This window comes from Carcharhinus amblyrhynchos, chromosome 11 (genome assembly GCF_965287045.1).
Source record: "Carcharhinus amblyrhynchos chromosome 11, sCarAmb.v2.hapA, whole genome shotgun sequence".
NCBI lineage: Eukaryota > Metazoa > Chordata > Chondrichthyes > Carcharhiniformes > Carcharhinidae > Carcharhinus > Carcharhinus amblyrhynchos.
Genome location: NC_137334.1, coordinates 66983046 through 67002256, shown reverse-complemented (window position 1 = coordinate 67002256; position 19211 = coordinate 66983046). Strand labels below are relative to the sequence as shown.

Sequence of the window (19211 nt, the reverse complement as noted above, 5' to 3'; positions counted from 1 at the left end):
ATAAAAGTAGGGAGGTCTTGCTGCAGCTGTATAGGGCATTGGTGAGGCCGCAGCTGGAGTACTGTGTGCAGTTTTGGGCGCCGTACTTATGCAAGGATATTTAGGCCTTGGAGGGAGTGCAGAGGAGGTTTACTAGGCTGATGCCGGAGTTGAGGGGGTTGAGCTATGAGGAGAGGCTGAATAAATTAGGCTTCTACTCGTTAGAGTTTAGAAGAATGAGGGGAGATCTCATTGAGACGTATATGATGATGAAGGGGATGGATAGGATAGAGGTGGAGAGACTCTTCCTGCTCAGAAAGGATAGTAGGACTAGGGGGCACAGCCTCAAGATAAAGGGGGGGCGGTTTAGAACGGAGTTGAGGAGGAACTTCTTCACTCAAAGGGTGGCGAATCTCTGGCATTCTCTGCCCGTTGAAGTGGTGGAGGCTACCTCGCTAAATATTTTTAAGACGCAGGTTGATGGGTTTTTGATAAGAGAGGGGCTTAAGGGTTATGGGGTGAGGGCGGGAATGTGGAACTGAGCCACGACAGATCAGCCATGATCTTATTGAATGGCGGGGCAGGCTTGAGGGGCTGGATGGCCTACTCCTGCTCCTATTTCTTATTTAATCCATATTTACAACCCTTTACACTACTAGTACCACCCCATTCATCGTATCAAATATTCATTTTCTTCTCCGCCAGCACACTATGGCAGCATAAAGAAGATGCAGTGTAGCAACTCACTAAAGCTCCTTCAACAGCATCTTCCAATCCTGCGACCTCCACCACCTAAAAGGATAAGGGCAGCAGATGTGTGGAATTATGACCTGCAAGTTCTCTCAACCACGGACCATTCTAACTTGGAAATGTATCACCATTACTTCAGTATCCCTGGATCAAAATCTTGAAACTCTCATCCTAATAGCACTATAGGTATCCATTCACAAGATAAACTGCAGTAGTTCAAGGCAGAGATGCACTTTCTCAAGTGCAATTGGAATGAGCAGCCAATGCTGGCCTTGCCTGTAATGCTCACATCCCATGAAGGATTTTTAAAATGTCTTTAAAAATCCAAAACACAACTTGTAGTTGAATAACAACTTATATTTCATACATTCTTCACTTATCGTGCTAATATGGAGCAAAATGCAAAATATTGCAGAGGTTAAACATTCTCCATAGGTCAGGCAGCATTGGTGCAGGAAACAAAAGTTAGCATTTCAGCACAGGCTGTCTGTAATAATTTCCGAGGCCAGTATTCCATCATCAACACCCTTTATTTACAGTGAATAAAGCAATGCTTCTGTAGTCACAATACACTAGTCAAATCCTTGAGACATACAGCAATTGATCTGGATAGGGACAGCTGGTTTTAAACTCCTGACACTCCTTTCCTAATTGGCGAACCACCATTCACTCAATAGGAGAATTCATACTCTACAAGGCCCATGGGGAGATTGACTGACAAATCTCTATACCCTCCTTCGCTGTCATAAGAGTCAACACCTGAAATTGTAACTCCTCTGTTCTTCCCACAGTTGCAGCCTGACCTGAACATTTGTGTTTCATTTTATATATGCTCTTCGACATAAAGAGCATTTAATTTAGCTTTTCTGAAACCACATTATGAAAAATACAGCCTTTATTCAGATGGATGAATTAACAGATTTTTCGTTAAGTAGGAATACTGAGGAACAGCATGAACAGCTACAAATGAAAGCTTAAAATAGTTGAAATTTAAATATTCAAAAGAGTTGTGAAAGTAATTTTCAATATTTCATACATTCGTACAACATGCAAATGAAATAATTGTCATATCGGAACTCAATGAAAAACAATGAGTCCTTCTGAAGAGCATTTAAAGACTGTAATTATCTCAAACACTGTTCATTTAATTACAATAAAAATTCAGCCACCAATTTTATACTCAAAACAGAAACAGTGACTCATCTGATTAAGTAGTAATTTTCTAGGAGGATTTCACTTAAGTCAATATTTCTAGTTTGCATGGTAGAAGAAATATTACCTGATTTTCAATAAAAGCACTGACTCTCTGCAACATTCCTTCACAGTTGAATTCATAGGGCAAATATGGCTCAATCTATAAAAACGAGAAAAAAGTCTCTCTGATGAATACTGGCAGCAGCAAGCACAACCGGGTCAAGTTACCCACTGACAGATGTGGAAATAACTTATGCCCTCAGAAGAATATAATACTGTGACTATGGTTAATTTTATTTCTCATTTTGTACAACCCAAGGCTAGACAGAAGTGTCAGTGAAATAGCCCATTTGTCATATTGTGAAAAAACGTGTGCTAGAATATTAATGAGATGACGATTACATTTCAGTTAAGATCCTTTCAGCCAACAGAGAAAACAGTTTTCATTTCAGCTGACCAGCTGGATTTGAATCTTGATCCCAAAAGCAAAAGAATTGAAGGTCAATTTATTGCAGCCTCCAGTCGTATTGTATTTGACAGGTTTTTCTTCTCATCTATTCCTCTCAATTCACATGGCAGTGACATCCTCATGTAGCTCACCTAGAAAGCCTAGATGGATTATTTATCTGTTGAAACAGTAGAACAGAATCCTCTCCTATCCTCAGCCAATGTTCACACAGATGCATGTTGTGGCAGTGGGTCACCTCAGAGTGATTACACAGGAAACCTGGTTGAATTTTCTGTCCCTACCTTGCTGAAAATAAATGCATGGGTTCATATTCCATAGTTGGTGGACTGGAAATATGTAATCAAGCAGTTTCTTTCTATCTTCATATCATGTTAGGGCCATATCTTGTCACTGTTAACCTTAAAATCATATGGGCTATTTAGCAAGGATGAATTTACATTATAGAAATTATATACATTATAGAACATTACATCCTCAGGATTTGCTTCCCAGTGAATTACTTTTGAAGTGCAATCACTCATTATGTAGTGAAATGGAGTAGCCATTTTACACAGCAAAATTCAACAACAGCAAATGAGATGCATGACATGTTAATCAGTTTATGTTGTTTCTGGCTAGACTATTGGGAGAACTCCCTGCTCTTCTGAGTGTCATGAATTACAAACAGTAAAGAAAGCTATCAAAATAGTAAACTAATTTCCACTCAAGGATACATACAAACAAGGAGTAGACCACGCAGCCCCACAAGCCCTATCCTCCATTCAATAAAATCCTGGCTGATCTGATTATAACCTCAATTCCACAGTACCACCTACCCTCAATAACCTCTCAACCCCTTATTAATAATCTATCGTGACCTTAAAAATATTCAAAGGTTCTGCTTCTACTGCTTTTTGAGGAAGAGGGCTCCAAAGACTCTTGACATTCCAGAAAAAAATTCTCTCACCTGATTAAATAGGTGACACCCCTACTTATAGATTCTCCCATACGAAGAATCCAACATCACAGATCCACACTGTCAAGGCCCCTCTGGATCTCGTATACGTCAATCAAGTCACCTTTTATACTTCCAAACTCCAACAGTCACAAGCCTAGCTTATCCAACCTTTCCTCACATGACAACTCACCCATTCCATTCATCGATAAAACTGTCTCTGAACTGCTTCCAATGCATTTGCATCTTTTCTTAAATAAGGAGGCCCATACTATGCACAATACTCCAGATGTGGTCTCACTAATGCCCCTTATAACTGAAGCATAACTTTTCTATTTTTTATTCAACTCCCCTCACAACATATAATAATTACTTGTTATGCCAAATATTTTAAATTTCATACAAGTAAATTATTTGACTTATATACATTTTGTTTGCACAGTTCTACTGACTGAAAGTAATGTACCGTATACACAGAAATAAATGATTGATCTTGTACAAATACTCCACACATGACTTCTGGCCAAAATGTCATTTTTCATGCATTTCATGTACAAGTCAACCCTAAATTTTGGCCAAAAACCCAAACACATTTGCCACTGAAGTCAAACTCACTCTGGTACAAACCCATAGAATAACATGCCATTGAAGGCAGTTGTTCAGCTCTTCATATTTGTGCATGTCAACATGTGCTCTCAAGGCTATCACCTCACTGGTATGCATTGTGCTCCCACCCTTTTATATGGCAACATGATATCAAGGAGGAACCAGCTGACATGCAGTCCAGTTTAAATTTAAAAGTCAGATTGCAGAGCAGACAAATAATTGTGCAGTAGCTAAAGAATAAAATATCAGAGAACATTAGAGATTGGAAGAATCTCTCTCAGCAGTTTAAGCAGATGCCTAAGAATAAATGTGCAAACAGAGAAAAGCTTTGCAAGTGGCCACAGATAGAAAATAAGTCAAGATCACCAGAACGCATTTTCAGTTTCTTGTGGATCTATCCAAATTTTCACTGAAACAAGCAAGAAAATTAGGCACTGCATATTTCAAAGCCAGTCCTGGATTGTGTACTAGGTTTAAGAGGAGAAACAATTTTGTACTGTGACAGAAGATCAAGACTTCACCATCTCCCAGCAGAACTTGACGATGGGCTTATTGCATTTCAGCAGCTCATAAACATTGAGAAGAGTGGATACAGAATGGTGTGTATTGGGAACAAGAATGTGACTTCCCATGCAGTTTGACATGCCAGCCAGTCAAATGGCAGGAGGAAAATAAGAGAAAATAGTACGGGTGAAGACAACAGGCTGTAGAAAAACTGAAATTGTTTAAAATTTGCTCGATGAATTCAATGTATACAATCTCCATGGAGGTTATTTATTTAAATACAAATTAAATTTTGGCTACTTTTGTGCTATCTTTGGCAGGAACAGTCTCCAACCTGGCAACTCTTTGATGGGGAGATGATGGATTTCAAATATGACTCACTATTCTTTGGCTAACAAAGCTAAAATTTAACTGATTTGCAGTCTTCTTTCAACATGTACTTATTTTTCAGAGTTAATGTTAATATTACCTTCTGATTAAGAATGGCCTTCACTGCATGTTCCACCTCTACAGGGTCATCAATGTTAACAGTCCAGACATGAGGTTTCCCAATAAATACCTCAGCATATGGATGCTGTGAGGTTAACTGCAAGAACAAGTTGGGCTAGTTAGGGCGGTGGCAGAATTACAATAAAAAGCATAATAATTTGAATTTAGATAGTATCTTTTAAATGTAGTAAATCACAAACAAAATCTGGCACATAGGGAAACACTAGGACAAATGACCAAATCAGACTGAGGAGCAGCTTAATACAGGAAGCTGAATATTTGAAAGAAGTATAAATACCCAAAACCAAATTTAAACAAAATAGTGACATAGGTCTTTCAGTCCCTAAAATGTAGGTAGGATATACTATGGCTGAAGCAAGCATCTTTCCAGTGTATTTTTTTTTAAATACATCAGTTCAGAAACAATGGGTGACATCTGAGTTAGAAATTTTTGAGCTAGTGTTATCTAGACTTGCCACAACAGGGTTTTACAGATCATCTGACATCTAAGGGAACAAGGCAAGTAATTGTGCATTTCCTTAAAAAAAGCAAATTGAAGTATTCTGAAATGATACAAGTTTTGAATAAGGAAGCTAATTTTGAATGACAAATTCAATATTAAAATCAGGTATAGAAAGGAAAAGAAATAAATATTGGATTAAGAGCAAGGCATACAAGTAATATATATATTTAAAGTTTCTAATAATTAAAATCAAAGTGAATGTGTTATAAATAAGTTTGTGTCAGAAATGCTGACAGCAACTAATTCTTAACACATTAAAATGATATTTAGGCTCAATGCAACTTAGTGGGGCATATTTACTTCATACCTACAGTTTAGTAGTTTCACACCATTTAACGTATTTGAATGGAGATGCAATTTTTGAAGTTCATAGCGAATCTCCAACAGCAACTTCTCAATTTTCACATTTAATCACATAACTGACCTTGCCTGAAGAAGCTGTGTCATTTGTACTTAAATAATAGAGAGCCAAAATCTTTATCATTATTTTGACAGCAACTTTTGGGCCCTGTCATTCAATTAGATGTAAAAGGCATTTAGCAATTAAATGAACACATTTTAAAATAACTACTGAATTTATTATAATATAGATAGCTCCTTTCAAAGTTAAGTTCATTAATCACAAGTAAGCTTATGTTCATATTGTAATGAAATTACTGAAAATTTCTTAGTTGCCACATTCCAGTGCCTGTTTGGTTTTATTGAGGGAGAATTTAACATGGCCATGCATCTAACCTACATATCTTTGGACAAGCACACAACAGCATAGGCCAAATCCAACATTTCAAAGCTCCACTTTTTTTCCTAATCTCATGTAAATCTTACCTCTCTCAGTGTTGGCTTGCCTTTGAAAAATTCAGTGTTCTTACTACTTTTAGGTGGATTAAACCGCGGATTTAAGAAAGCGCATCCATTAGCAATGGCTTCTAGAGGAGCCGGTCCTTCGTATGGGAAACCAAGGCCAACAAACAACTGTAAGAACAAAACAGCAAGTTATTTCATCTCTGGTCATTCCTTTCAGAAAATGTTGTAAAGGACTTAAGTTTTAGAGAAATGGATTTTATACAAAACAAAAAAACATTAAAGAAAAAAGAAAAACAAAAAACATGAAATAAAACATTGAAGATAAAGAAAAGCATAATGTCTCTCAACAATATCAATTTGATCTTTAGAATTTCAGAGTGATCACAAACATACTTGGAACAATGAGGCAGACAAAATGACAAACGTTTGCTAGCCATTTTAAAGTAGGCCTTAATGCTAAAATTACAACAAGGGTCTTAACAGAAACTATTTTAAAAGTGTGCAGAAAATGCTATAGGGATGAAGTTTAAGCTAAAACACTATGCTGCAAAATCTGTAGAGATTTTCTTTAATTTCCAGGAGAGAAACTGCAAAATTGCAAATACACTTTGCACTCTATTGCTAAGGTTTTTTGAAAAATTTACAGTGACTCTCCTTTGTTCGTATTTCAGAGTTACTCTTCTCCCTCTTCCCCAGTTCATCTTCAGACTTTGTGTCCCTGAAACCAAACACATGTTTCTTGCAACCCTCCTAGTTATCCCATTCACAGTGTTTCTTCTACCCCTCCCTCCCCAAAGTAACATTATTTGGCCTCTCTCACCCTACAATTCACAAAGAACATTTTCAGACTCTTCCTCCCCTGTTCAGTGATACTGACAGTTTTCGCTAATTCTTGACTCAGTCATACCTGGAGTTGCTCCTTTAATGGTACTATAGCTATCCGGGAGTTAGAAGTGGTTTTAATGCTAACTTTTTCTAGGTATCCATTGCTCTAAGATCATAACCATTTGATGTTCAAGTTAAATCAAGTTTCAAATGGCTCCCGTTGCCTAATGGAAATTTTAACTTTCGTGTGCATTTGGGGCACCATCTCCCCTGCCCCAGAACTTGCAAGTTATCAGCCTATAGCCAATGCTTTTGTCAAACAAGAACAGTTTGTCTACAGAAGTCTTTTTTTAAAAAATCTATTATTGCCCGATATGTTTTTGAAGAATGAAGTACCAGTGCTATGGAACTTCTAATACACTGCTTCTGAGATCTGAGACTGAGTAAAGCCCCAGCTGCTCTGTCCGAAACATGTGCCTTAAAATTCAACCATATTGCATTAGCATGGATGGCAGCTCTGACACATTGTAAAATTGTACACCTAAGATTTGTTTTGTGACACCTAGGATTTGTATTGAAATAACAGAAAAATCATATTGGAAACTTTACAGCCAGCTAAAAAAGGACACTTTCAATCCATTAATCTGCGTTGGGGAATCCATGACCCAAAAGCATAGATATGTTCACACTGGTGCTCATTTACTTGGGAGTGTGAAAGGCTTGAATACTGCTTTGCTTCCTGTCTGCACAGTAGCATACTTTCTGGTGTGTTCTCATTCATGCACATATGAACGTACAGAATCATGCATATACAAAAGCAGCCAAATAAATAAAAATTGGCCTGTAAAATTTTAATTTTCTATATCTGCTTGCTATGTGTATACATCCATCATTTTTTCCTCAGCATTTTGAACATTAGAAGCAACAACACCGTGTCACTGTTTTGTTTTTGAATAAACAAAATTAGTCACAAGTACACAGTGTGATTAAGATCAGAAAACATGCATCAAAAAAATACAAGCTGTGATGCAACAAATTTTAAGAGGTCAGAGAAAAACAAAGAAAAGTGTTTAAAAGCTGTACTTGTGCAGAGAACAGAAGAAAACTTAAATTCATTGAACACTTTCCATGGTAGGTCTGACATTTACAAAATGTTTTTACACTTTACCCCATTATGAATACAAGAATTATCTATTTTTAAGCAAGTTTTTAGATCATATTAATAAATTCACCTAAATGCAATTTGAAATTTGGCTTACTTTCCAAAACATAGGAACTTAATTACTCCTATTGGCATAACACTTCTTTCCAAAATATGTTAAAAGATTCCTGTCTGTTGGTTTGTTTTGGATGCCAGATAAGGCATACTGATTTTGTGCCAAGGCTAGGATTGGATCCAATTAAGCACATCACTACAGATTTTCAGTTTTTGTGTGAAGGCCATATAGGAAGAAGCTCCCTTTTAGCACAATTGCAGAAGTTTAATTCATACCTTTTCAAATTTCCTTCTTTCAAATGCTTTCAATGTCAGTCAGCAAATGTTACATATGGGTTAGACAACATGGATTGCAATTTTATTAGTTGTTTGGCTTATTCCCATCTCATAAAAGGGGTGGCAAATTATATACTCTATTTAGTATGTATAGCACAGAAACAGAATCTTAAGGTTCAGTCCAACCTGCCTACGCCAGCATTTATGTTACACTTGAACCTCCTTCCAGCTTTCTTCATCTAAGCCTATCGTTGTTATCCTCTATTTCCTTCTTCCTCATATGTTCATCCAGCTTTTCTTTAAGCGCATCAACACTACTTGTTTCAGCTACTCTCTCTGGTAGCAAGTTTCACATTTTCACAACTCTTTGGACCAGTCTACCAGCCTCCTTTAGATCCTCACCAACTCAGTCTCTTCGATCTATGTGCGAGCTCCTATCCATATTCTGCATGGTAAAAACAAAGGGCAGGCCTTTGCTCTGCTTCAAGTACAAGAATAGCTGCCTCTATTTCCCTGATTCTTAGACTCACGTTGGGTCATGAGGTTCAGTGAAATCTTGGAAAAACTGTAATCCAATACCAGAACAGACAGCTATGGACTTTTACTTCTTAAAAGCTCTTTCATGCAACTTAACTCTCACGAATACACTGGTATTCAGGTTAAAATGCTAATTAGCTGACCTTTCGACCCCCCAACTCCATTCCAGCTTAGAGTTAAATGGACAGTTTAAAGTATAATAATTAATAAAACTTGACATTTCTAACACCTCCCTGAGTGTCCTGGAGACAATGTTTTCTCAGTCAGCACAGATACTCTAGATATTGTCCACAGGTGTGAATAACTTGCACCTTCTTCCCAATAAATCAACCTTCTTTTGAAGGAGCACTTTGAATAATTTAATTAGTCCATTACCAGATTGAAAGAAATATTGATTTGTCTGTATAGAATTGATAAGCCAAAAATGCTGCCATAAAAGCTTGCCTCACAGTCAATTTCCCATGATACTGATCATGGAGTTAAGGCCAAGTGCAGCCAGCAGGTGAAGTTCAGTTGGAGGACAAGGATAATTTTATCAGAGCATGCAGATGTAATTCAGTTTAATTTCATATGTCCTACCCTTTTGTTTTGATTTTTGTAAATTTTAATTTTTGTTGAAATTTTAACAAACTGTTATAAATTCATACTTTTACTAATGGTGGCATTACATTCATCGAGTCAACCAGTTTCAGAGAAGAGTCATAGATTCAAAACATTTCTTTGTGCACAGTTGCTGCCAGACCTACTGAGTTTTTCCAGCATTTTCTGTAGGTGGTGTTATCTGGATTATAAACTGAATTAAAAATTGAGGGAGAAATTATTGTACATAAAACATGTAAACTCAACACAGAGTTGGTGATTTTGGAATGAAGATGACAAGCAAAGCGCAAATAAATCTACTAGAGGATAGTATACTAAACAAAGGATTGATGATCTCAATTCTAACAGTCTGGATAATAGGGGATTATGACCTGTCCCTAATGACAGATGATGGAGGCTCTTCTATATTGTGAAACATGTATTGAAATATCACCACCTCTTTTTTCCAATTTCACAAAAGCCAAATCTTGGAATTTTTATTTTTTCCTTTTTCAAAATTAAAAATCTGCACAGAGGCTGTAGCTTAAAATGCCTTCAAATGTATTTCAGTTTTATTTGTAAAACAAGATAGTAATTTCTCCATGCAGGAAACCCTTCTTCACTCCCAAGTTGCATCTAAAATAAATTGTAATTATTCAAACTTTAACAGCCAAAACTCTCAAACTCTCATGCATTCTAAAGTTCGCACTACAAATAAAGTTCAACTCTAAAACAGCAACTCAGTGAGCTTATCAAATTGTGTACGTATCAGCTTTTAGTTCTAATACGAGTTTCTCAGTACCTTTTTCCTGGGACTTGTTTAGTATGTTTAGTGTGGCTTCTACGTTCCTCCCTCCCTTTCGCCTTGATTCATAATTATTTCTGGGATCTTGTTTGTAGGCTCTACAGTGAGGACACTAAAAATCTGTTTAACTTGTACACCATTTCCTTATTATCCATTACTAAATCCCCAATTCACTCTCCAGAAGACTAACACTCTTTACTTACTCTCTTTTTTAAAATATATGGCTTTCTCCCACACTAACTTCTCCCTATTATTCTTTATTCTTTGCTGTTTTTTTATATTCTGTCCATCTTCTCATCTACCTCTAATCTTCACAGAATAGTATGATTTTTCCTTCAAGTCATTCCCCAGCCTGATGTCACTTCCAAATGCATTGTCCCCTACTCACTTCAGCATTTTGAAAGGAATTACCTCTAATACTTTTGTACATGGCTCAGTCTCCTCCAACACTCACTGCCTTTTTTCAACAGCACCTTCACATGCAAGATGTAACACCTGTCCTTTCACCTCCTCCCTTTCCACCACCAAACACCCTAAAAGACTCCTTCCAAATTCAGCAGCAATTTACTTCTACATTTTTCAAATCAGTATACAGTATTCGCAGTTTACAAAGTGGTCTCTGTGTTGAGGCAACTAAATGTAGACTGGGCGATTGCTTTGCAGGACATCACTGTTCACAACACGGAGCTTCCTGTCACTTATTTCAATTCTCCACCTTTCTCCCTTTTTGTCCTTGTCCTGATTCTCATCTTTTAACTTGTCATTCCACAACTTTCTAGACACAGAGTTCAATGAACTTCAGTTGTAACATCTGCCCTCATCATAATGTATGTAATTATGTAGTATAATTATATAATTATAATTATATAATTATGTAGTCTACATAAATGACTTAGAAGAGGGAGTAGGTGGTGTGATCAGCAAGTTTGCTGATGACACCAAGATGGCAGGGTTGGCGGGTACAGAACTGGATTGTCAGGTGATACAACAGGATATAGATAGGTTGGTGCAGTGGGCAGATAGGTGGCAGATGGCATTTAATCCTGACAAATGCGAGGTGATGCATGTTGGAAGGAATAATGCAGAGAGGAGCTATGTGATAAAAGGTAGGCCGATTAGGAGTATAGACGTACAGAGACCTGGGAGTGCAGGTTCACAAATCCATGAAGGTTGAGTCACAAGTGGAGAACGTTGTTAGGAAGGCTTATGGGATGTTAGCCTTTATAGGAAGGGGCTTAGAGTATAAAAGCTGCCGTCTAATGCTTCAGTTATACAGAACGTTGGTTAGACCGCATTTGGAGTACTGCGTCCAGTTCTGGTCACCTTATTACCGGAAGGACGTGGAGTCTCTGGAAAGGGTGCAGAGGAGGTTTACCAGGATGTTGCCTGGCATGGGGGGACTGGGTTACGAGGAGAGACTGAAGAGACTGGGGCTATTCTCCTTGGAAAGGAGGAGATTGAGAGGGGACATGATAGAGGTATATAAGATACTGAAGGGAATAGATAGAGTTAATAGTGAGAGACTGCTCCCTAGACTGGGTACGAACACAAGAGGTCATCACTTAAGGGTGAGGGGGGGGGGGAGGTATAATTTGGAGGTAAGAGGAAGGTTCTTTACACAGAGAGTTGTGGGGGTCTGGAATGCGCTACCGAGTAGGGTGGTGGAGGCAGGAACGTTGGACTCGTTTAAGATGCAGTTAGATAGGCACATGAGTGAAACGAGAATGGAAGGATATGGTAGGGGCTATTAAATAGGGTTAAACCTCGGGAGACACCGGAAGGGCAGGCTGTATGATTAATATTTTTTGTCTTTATTCCACAGGTGGAGGTCCACCTCGTGTCAAGCGAGGGGCATGCACACGGCGGGTCGTGCGTGGGCTGCTCTTGGAAGTCCAGGAGTGGCCTAGTACTTCATGTCGGTGTGTGTGCTTGATCCTGGACCGATAGACGGGCTCCACAACAGCTCAGTGACTAGCACTGCTAGCTGTGCAGATACATGGATTTGGGCCTGTGTCTGTGGGAGTTTGCGCATTCTCCCTGTGGTTGCGTGGGTTTCCTCCGGGCGCTCCGGTTTCCTCCCACACCCCAAAGATGTGCTCTTAGGCTAATTGGTTTCCACCAAATTGACACTATTTCTTCCCTGAATCTGACTGAGTAGGGTCCCATTCGTAGACATGCAGGGTAGAATAGGTGTAGGGCGATGCGGCGGCGCGGGCTCGTTGGGCCGAAGGGCCTGTTTCCCATGCTGGGTTGTTCTTTGTTCTTTTTCTTTATCATGTTTAGTGTGGCTTTTTTGCATTTGATTTTTGCCTTGTTTCTTAATTGCTTTACTATGCATTTGGACAGCTGCGTATCCAACCATTCATGCCTTATCGAGGCATCGTTTGTTATTCATTACTGCTCCCTACGGCTTTTGAATAACACATATTTAATCAATTTCTCCTGCCCTCCAATCTGTCACAGATTTTTTCTTTTGTTCCCCTTCTCCACCACTCCCTTCCCTAATTGAAAAGGGAAATCAAGAGAAAAGGGAAACTATCAACTTCTTAAGGAAAGTAAGTCTGAAACCAAGATTGGAAAGATTCTGGGAGAACAAGGCTGGTTGAAACCATATAAAAAAAAGACAGAGCCAGAGTTCAGATGATGATCCCAAGTGGTGTGGTACAAGTAAGGGAGATTCGATCTTAAAGAGGACACAAGTTAAGTATACAGTTGTGTCTATTTTTGCTACTTGAAGATACCACTGGCAGTTCTATGCCAAACTGTCAAGTAGACTATAGAGAAGATTATGCTGACGTGTTCCATTTTTGGTGAAGACTGTCTCTATGGAACGCAAGTTCATTGTGTTCTGATGTCTGCTGGGGATCCTGCTAAAGCCCAGAAAGAGCTGGAATTTTTCATGAGGAAGACAGAATTTAAAGGACAGCAAGCCCTATTTTCCCATTACAACATACTAGTTTTTTGGTGCATCAAGTTGGGAGATGCACGTGTCAGCCATTTTGTGGGATTCACGCATGCGTGTCTCCCACCGCCAGAGAGCAGGCGCAGTCAAGACCACATTGGAATCTGGTGGGAAGATCAGGTAAGAGATTTTAATGTAATTTAAATGTCAGTACTGGGCCCAGGACTGAATTCTGCAGGCCCGATAGCATCTCCCACCTTGCCAGGAGTATTTCACTGACAGGATTGAGAGTAGCTCTCCACCTTTGGGGAACTAGTAGGAAACCCCCCATGGAATAAAGAAAGTGAGCAATCAGGATCCATCTGGGTATGGGCACAGTGCCAGCCTGTGCCTCCTGGCACCACCCAAGGGCCAAAGTGACCATGTCTTAGGAGGAGGCACGAGCGAGTGGCAGCATTGTCAGAGCCCTGGGCTCGCCAGCGATCAACTTGGCCAGCAAAAGGGGAGGCTGACAGATCATGGTCAATGCCAAACGCAGAAGCCTGGAAATGTCAGACTCTGCCGTGAATAGGTTCCATCCCCGAGCTTTTAATGATATTTACAATTGTGACCTCTGCATTGCACAGAGTGTGGGAAATTCAAATCTGAACTCCCACTGAAAAAACAATGATTTACACCATTTTTCCCGCCAATTCAGCACTTCAAATTTTTTTTTGGTCCATTGTGATGGAGTCTGATGCATGTTGAGTGGACTGACGAGCCAACTCAAAAATTGAGTTTGTTGTATCTGCCATTTAAGTCATAATTGAGAGTTCATAATTGACCACAATTTTCCTGTTAGTTCTTGGATAACAGGTTCTGATTCTGGGATTTAGAGTATTGATTGTTACAAGATATATTGGGATTTTCTGGTCCTGCCTGCTGTGGAAATCAGAGGGCAAGACCGATCTAATGGACCAACAAAATGTCTATTGGCTTTGGGCAGGAATTTCTAGTCCCATGGTGGGCAGGACTGGAAAATCTCACTCATTATATTTACTGTTTGCCTCTCATAGGGCAAAACATCTTTAGTTTTAAACCATAGAATCTTGTGGCTTTATTCTTTTAATAAATAACTAGGACTTTTGCATTTCTTCTTGAAAGAAAGTGGTCACACCGAGATAACACATTTTTACCTTTCCTTGGTTCTGATAAAAAGGTCATAATCTGGAAACACTTATTTTCTTTCCACAGGTAGCACCAAATCTGCTTGGTATTTCCAGCATTTTCTGTTTTTCAGATTTCCAGTATCTGTAATAATTTGCTTTTGCATAACAAAGGTTTTTTATAGAAGAAATGATTGATCATGTTGGAGTCAACAGGTATCACATGATGTGCACAACCCAGGAGGTGGAACGTTGGTTGGGATGTGGGACAATGGATGGAAAATTGGGTATAGCATAATCTTATTATGGTGCTTACTTATTATAATAGCACAGCAGCTTTTCGGTGTTCAGGTTGGTTTAGCATTATTACAGACATATAGCTTGGGCTAACACTTTAAAGTGGTCCATTATTGCATATCTTTTTCAGCCTAGTGTGAACCTCGCAAAATGAAAATGTAAGCTCAGAGAAAAGCGTATTTTCTGTACCCTGTTAATAATAGAAGAATTTTTGTATGTTTCCTTTGGTGTGGGATGAAGGTACAAAGGTTTTCAAGAATTATTTTTATATTGCAAGTGCATTAAATTTATTTCTGAAATACCATATGCAAATAAGATGCTGATTAGTGCCAAATATTAAATGAGTAAAGCTCAATTATAAAAAAATTAAAACAAATTGATAATAAAGGCAATATTTCCCCCATTTGTGGACTGCTTTTTCTCTCACTGATCTGCTTCTTTCAATATAATTTTGTAAATTCTGCAATGAAACCCGTTAAGAGTTCAATGTGGATCAGCACAATACTAAATCTTAGTATATTCATTACTTCTCTACGTAGAATACAAATCACTTACAACATCAAAATATCACACTATATACCTTTGTTTCTCTTAGGAGAAGCTGAAGGTCACGTCCACTCAGTATCCCATGGTTTTTCACATAGCTAGGAATATGGGCAGTGCTAGTTCCATGAACAGTGCCATGAACCTCTGTGTAACTGTGAATTATATCCAAGTAAGACCTTCTGTCCTGTGAAGGGGAAGAAAACCAGTCTGATTGAATGAAACAGAAAGCAAACTAAAATAATATCTCCTTGGCCATTAAAAGTGAAATCTTGCGAATTTATTGCAATAATTTTTGTATAGCTCCTGAACTTGAGGAATTTAAGTGAAAAATGCCTGGAATGCCATCCATGATTATAACTGAGACATTGTGAAACCAAGCAGCCAAATTGCACACAGCAATGTTCTTTCTATAAAGAAAAAGATGATAACAACCAGTTAAGGTGTTTATCTATGGAATAAGTATTAGCCATATACTGAAGAGAATGCCCCAGCTCTTCCTTGAAATAATGCCATGGATCCCTGGTATCCATTTGAGGGAGAAAGACAGCATCTTGGGCCAATGCATTTGAAAAACTAATTCCAACAGTACTGCACTCGAATGCTAAATCCTGGATTTTGTGTTTAAGTCTCTGGGGTGGAACACATCTAAGTCAGAGATGAAATTGCTATCACTGAAAAATGTGTACATCTGGGGCTGGATTTCCATCCTACAGAGATTTCCTGACATTGCAATCCCTCACCTACCCAACAGTCTAAATCTGGTGAAGGGTTTGATGGCAAGAGGTCTGGTCACTGCTGAAGCACAGTAAGTAGTCTCACAACACCAGATTAAAGTCCAGACTTCTTACTGTGTTTATCCCAGTCCAACACCGGCACCTTCACATCATGACTGCTGAAGCAGCCAGGTTAAACAATCTGCCTCTGTTGAGGTAATGTTGACACAGTAAGAAGTCTGACAACACCAGGTTTAAGTCCAACCAATTTATTTGATAGTTTGCCCTTTCGGGGCAAGCTTCCGGGGTTTGCCCTTCATCATTCACCTGACGAAGGGCAAACCCCAAAAGCTTGCGAGTTTACTATCAAATAAATTAGTTGGACTTAAACCTGGTGTTGTCAGACTTCTTACTGTGTTTACCCCAGTCCAACGTTGAGACAATCTCAAAAAAAATTACTTCCAAATTATGAGTGTATATATCAGCCCCTGGTCAAGTCTTTACCAAAATAAGTTTAATCAATGTCCAAAACAAATTATTCTAAAAAAATTGCACATATTTCACATCTGCACTCCCAAAGAATTTGTTGGTTTGTTTCATATAGAATAGAACACTACAGCACAAACAGGCCCTTCAGCCCACAAGTTGCGCCAATCATATCCATACCTACCAGGCCTATCTATAACTCTCAATCCCATGTACCCATCCAGGAGTCTTTTAAAAGACCCCAGCAATTTCACCTCTACCACCACCAATGGCAGCCGATTCCACACCACCACCGAATGAAAAACTTACCCCCGACATCATCTCCGAACCTGCTTCCGAGCACCTTAAACCTGTGTGCTCTTGTAGTGACCATTTCAGCCCTGGGAAATAGCCTCTGAAAATCCGCCCTACCTATACCTCTCAACATCTTATAACCCTCTATCAGGTTGCCTCTCAACCTTCGTCTCTCCAGGGAGAAGAGACCTAGCTCCCTCAACCTATCCTCATAAGGCATGCCTCCCAATCCAGGCAACATCCTTGTAAATCTCCTCTGCACCCTCAATAGCTTCCATATTCTTCTTATAGTGAGTCAACCAGAACTGTGCACAGTACTCCAAGTGGGATCTGACAAGGGTCCTAAAAAGTTTCAGCATTACCTCCCGACTCCTAAACTCAATCCCTTGATTAATGAGGGCTAGCACACAATACGCGTTCTTGACCACATCCTCCACCCGCGAGGCCGATTTAAGAGTCCTATGGACCCGGACCCCAAGGTCCTTCTGCTCCTCAACACAGCTAAGAGTCCTACCCTTGATATTGTACTCCTTCATCCCACTGGACCTGCCAAAATGGACCACTACACGTTTATCCGCGTTGAAGTCCATCTGCCACTTCTCCGCCCAGTCTTGCATCCTATCTATGTCTTGCTGAAACTTGTGACATCCCTCCAGACTATCCACAACACCACCAACCTTCGTGTCATCGGCAAACTTACTAACCCACCCCTCCACTTCCTCATCCAGGTCATTTATGAAAATGACCAACAGCAAGGGTCCTAGAACAGATCCCTGGGGCACTCCACTGGTGACCGAACTCCATGCAGGAAAAGACCCATCTCATGCCTAAGTAAATGGTTTAGGAAAAGTAATGAGGATTGATGTAACAACTTGCTCAAATTTCCAAGCAAGCAATGCTCATAAGTGGCAACAGCTGCCAAAATAAATTTATTTAAACAAACGTCTAGCTGGCAAGAATCATACAACTTTAAAAAAAGGATATTTAAGCAAATAGTTATTGCTATTCCTATGCTGGGGAACTCAAATTTGATGGAAAAACATTATAATGCTTCAAATTTACCAAGTATACTTGCTAAAATCACATGATTATGTATGATATCACCCACTGGGCCTTAGTTCGCCCATCCAAAAAAAGACACCTTCCTCGGTAGCATCTAATTACTACTTAAGAGTACATCTTTTCACTTCAATTACTCTGTCATGTACAAGTATATTATGAACTTTCAGTCAATTATTCTAAAGACTGGATGTACACCGTCTGTAAAAATGGCTACTGCAAATCATGTAGCCTTTGGCATTTTGAGGGTCTTAAGCAAATATCTAATTAAAATAGTCATTCATTGTAATTCAGAGAATTCATGCATCCCTTTAAAGATGAACCTGATACATTAAGTTTCAGGGTGAAACTGTATTTAATGACAAATGTGAATGGATCCTATCAACCTTCCATTGTCTGCCGATTGTCTAGCTTGGATGGGGGAAACTATATCAAACTCAAGGTGCCAAATGACTACACAGGATCATTAGAACCAACATATACCTGTGAAAGTCACATGATGGGAAACCATTTTGTTGTCTGTTAAAAACAAGCAGCTGAGTGTTCCAACAAAAACCATTGAACTAGCTGCCATCAGCAAGCAGCCAAATAAATTAACAGTTTGAAAAGTCAGGACCCCAACTGACAGGTCTCACAAATCTGTTTCATTTTTAAAGTTCACATGAGAACTAACCTCCAGGAAATTCAAGTACGAGAAACCTCACTGCCTGTTGAGAATCCTTGTTTAAGGCCTTCACTTCAACTTCAAAACATTGACTGCGTCTAAGAAACAACAGGCCTGCCACAAATGAAACATAATAAACTGTACCAGCAAATTACCTTCATCTGTATCTAATCTTTGCGCATGAGACACGAGTGAGTGAAATGTTGCACTAAATCCAGAGCATGTGATAGCAACTTATTTTTAAACTCTGAAAAAAAGGTTTGTTGTTGCAATTAGTTAATTGGGATACAGACTCCAAGGATAAGAAAAAACCACCTCTTACATACAAACATATTGATCACAGGCATTAAAAGAGGAACACAAATTCTGTGACAGCTAAGTTGATTGTTCATTGTCAACCTCCTGTTATTAGTCCCAAATGGGTGTTTGAATCCAGTTCTTTTCTTGTCAACAGATCTTACTTTGTGTAGATGAAGTGTGCATGGATTATCAGAAAGTATCCAATCAAGCATCTCAAGAGATTTGACTGCTGATCAGGAAACAAGAGTTGCTGGGATTGGAGACTGAAAATGTTCCACCCCAGAAGTTAATCCTCTTGGAATAGTCAGGTTAGTG

At 39.0% G+C, this 19211-nt stretch overlaps 1 protein-coding gene across 6 annotated transcripts in view; it reads right to left on the bottom strand.

The window, feature by feature from the left end:
* mgat5 (alpha-1,6-mannosylglycoprotein 6-beta-N-acetylglucosaminyltransferase) overlaps positions 1-19211 on the bottom strand; it is a 101546-nt gene that overhangs the window by 12719 nt on the left and 69616 nt on the right. For all 6 annotated transcript variants that reach the window (XM_080199324.1, XM_080199328.1, XM_080199325.1 and 3 more), the window contains 4 exons: positions 15415-15564; positions 6274-6420; positions 4906-5022; positions 2009-2083 (listed from right to left, as the gene is read on the bottom strand). In XM_080199324.1, the coding sequence (XP_080055450.1) occupies positions 2009-2083; positions 4906-5022; positions 6274-6420; positions 15415-15564 (489 nt within the window). The remainder of the gene's footprint in view (positions 1-2008; positions 2084-4905; positions 5023-6273; positions 6421-15414; positions 15565-19211) is intronic.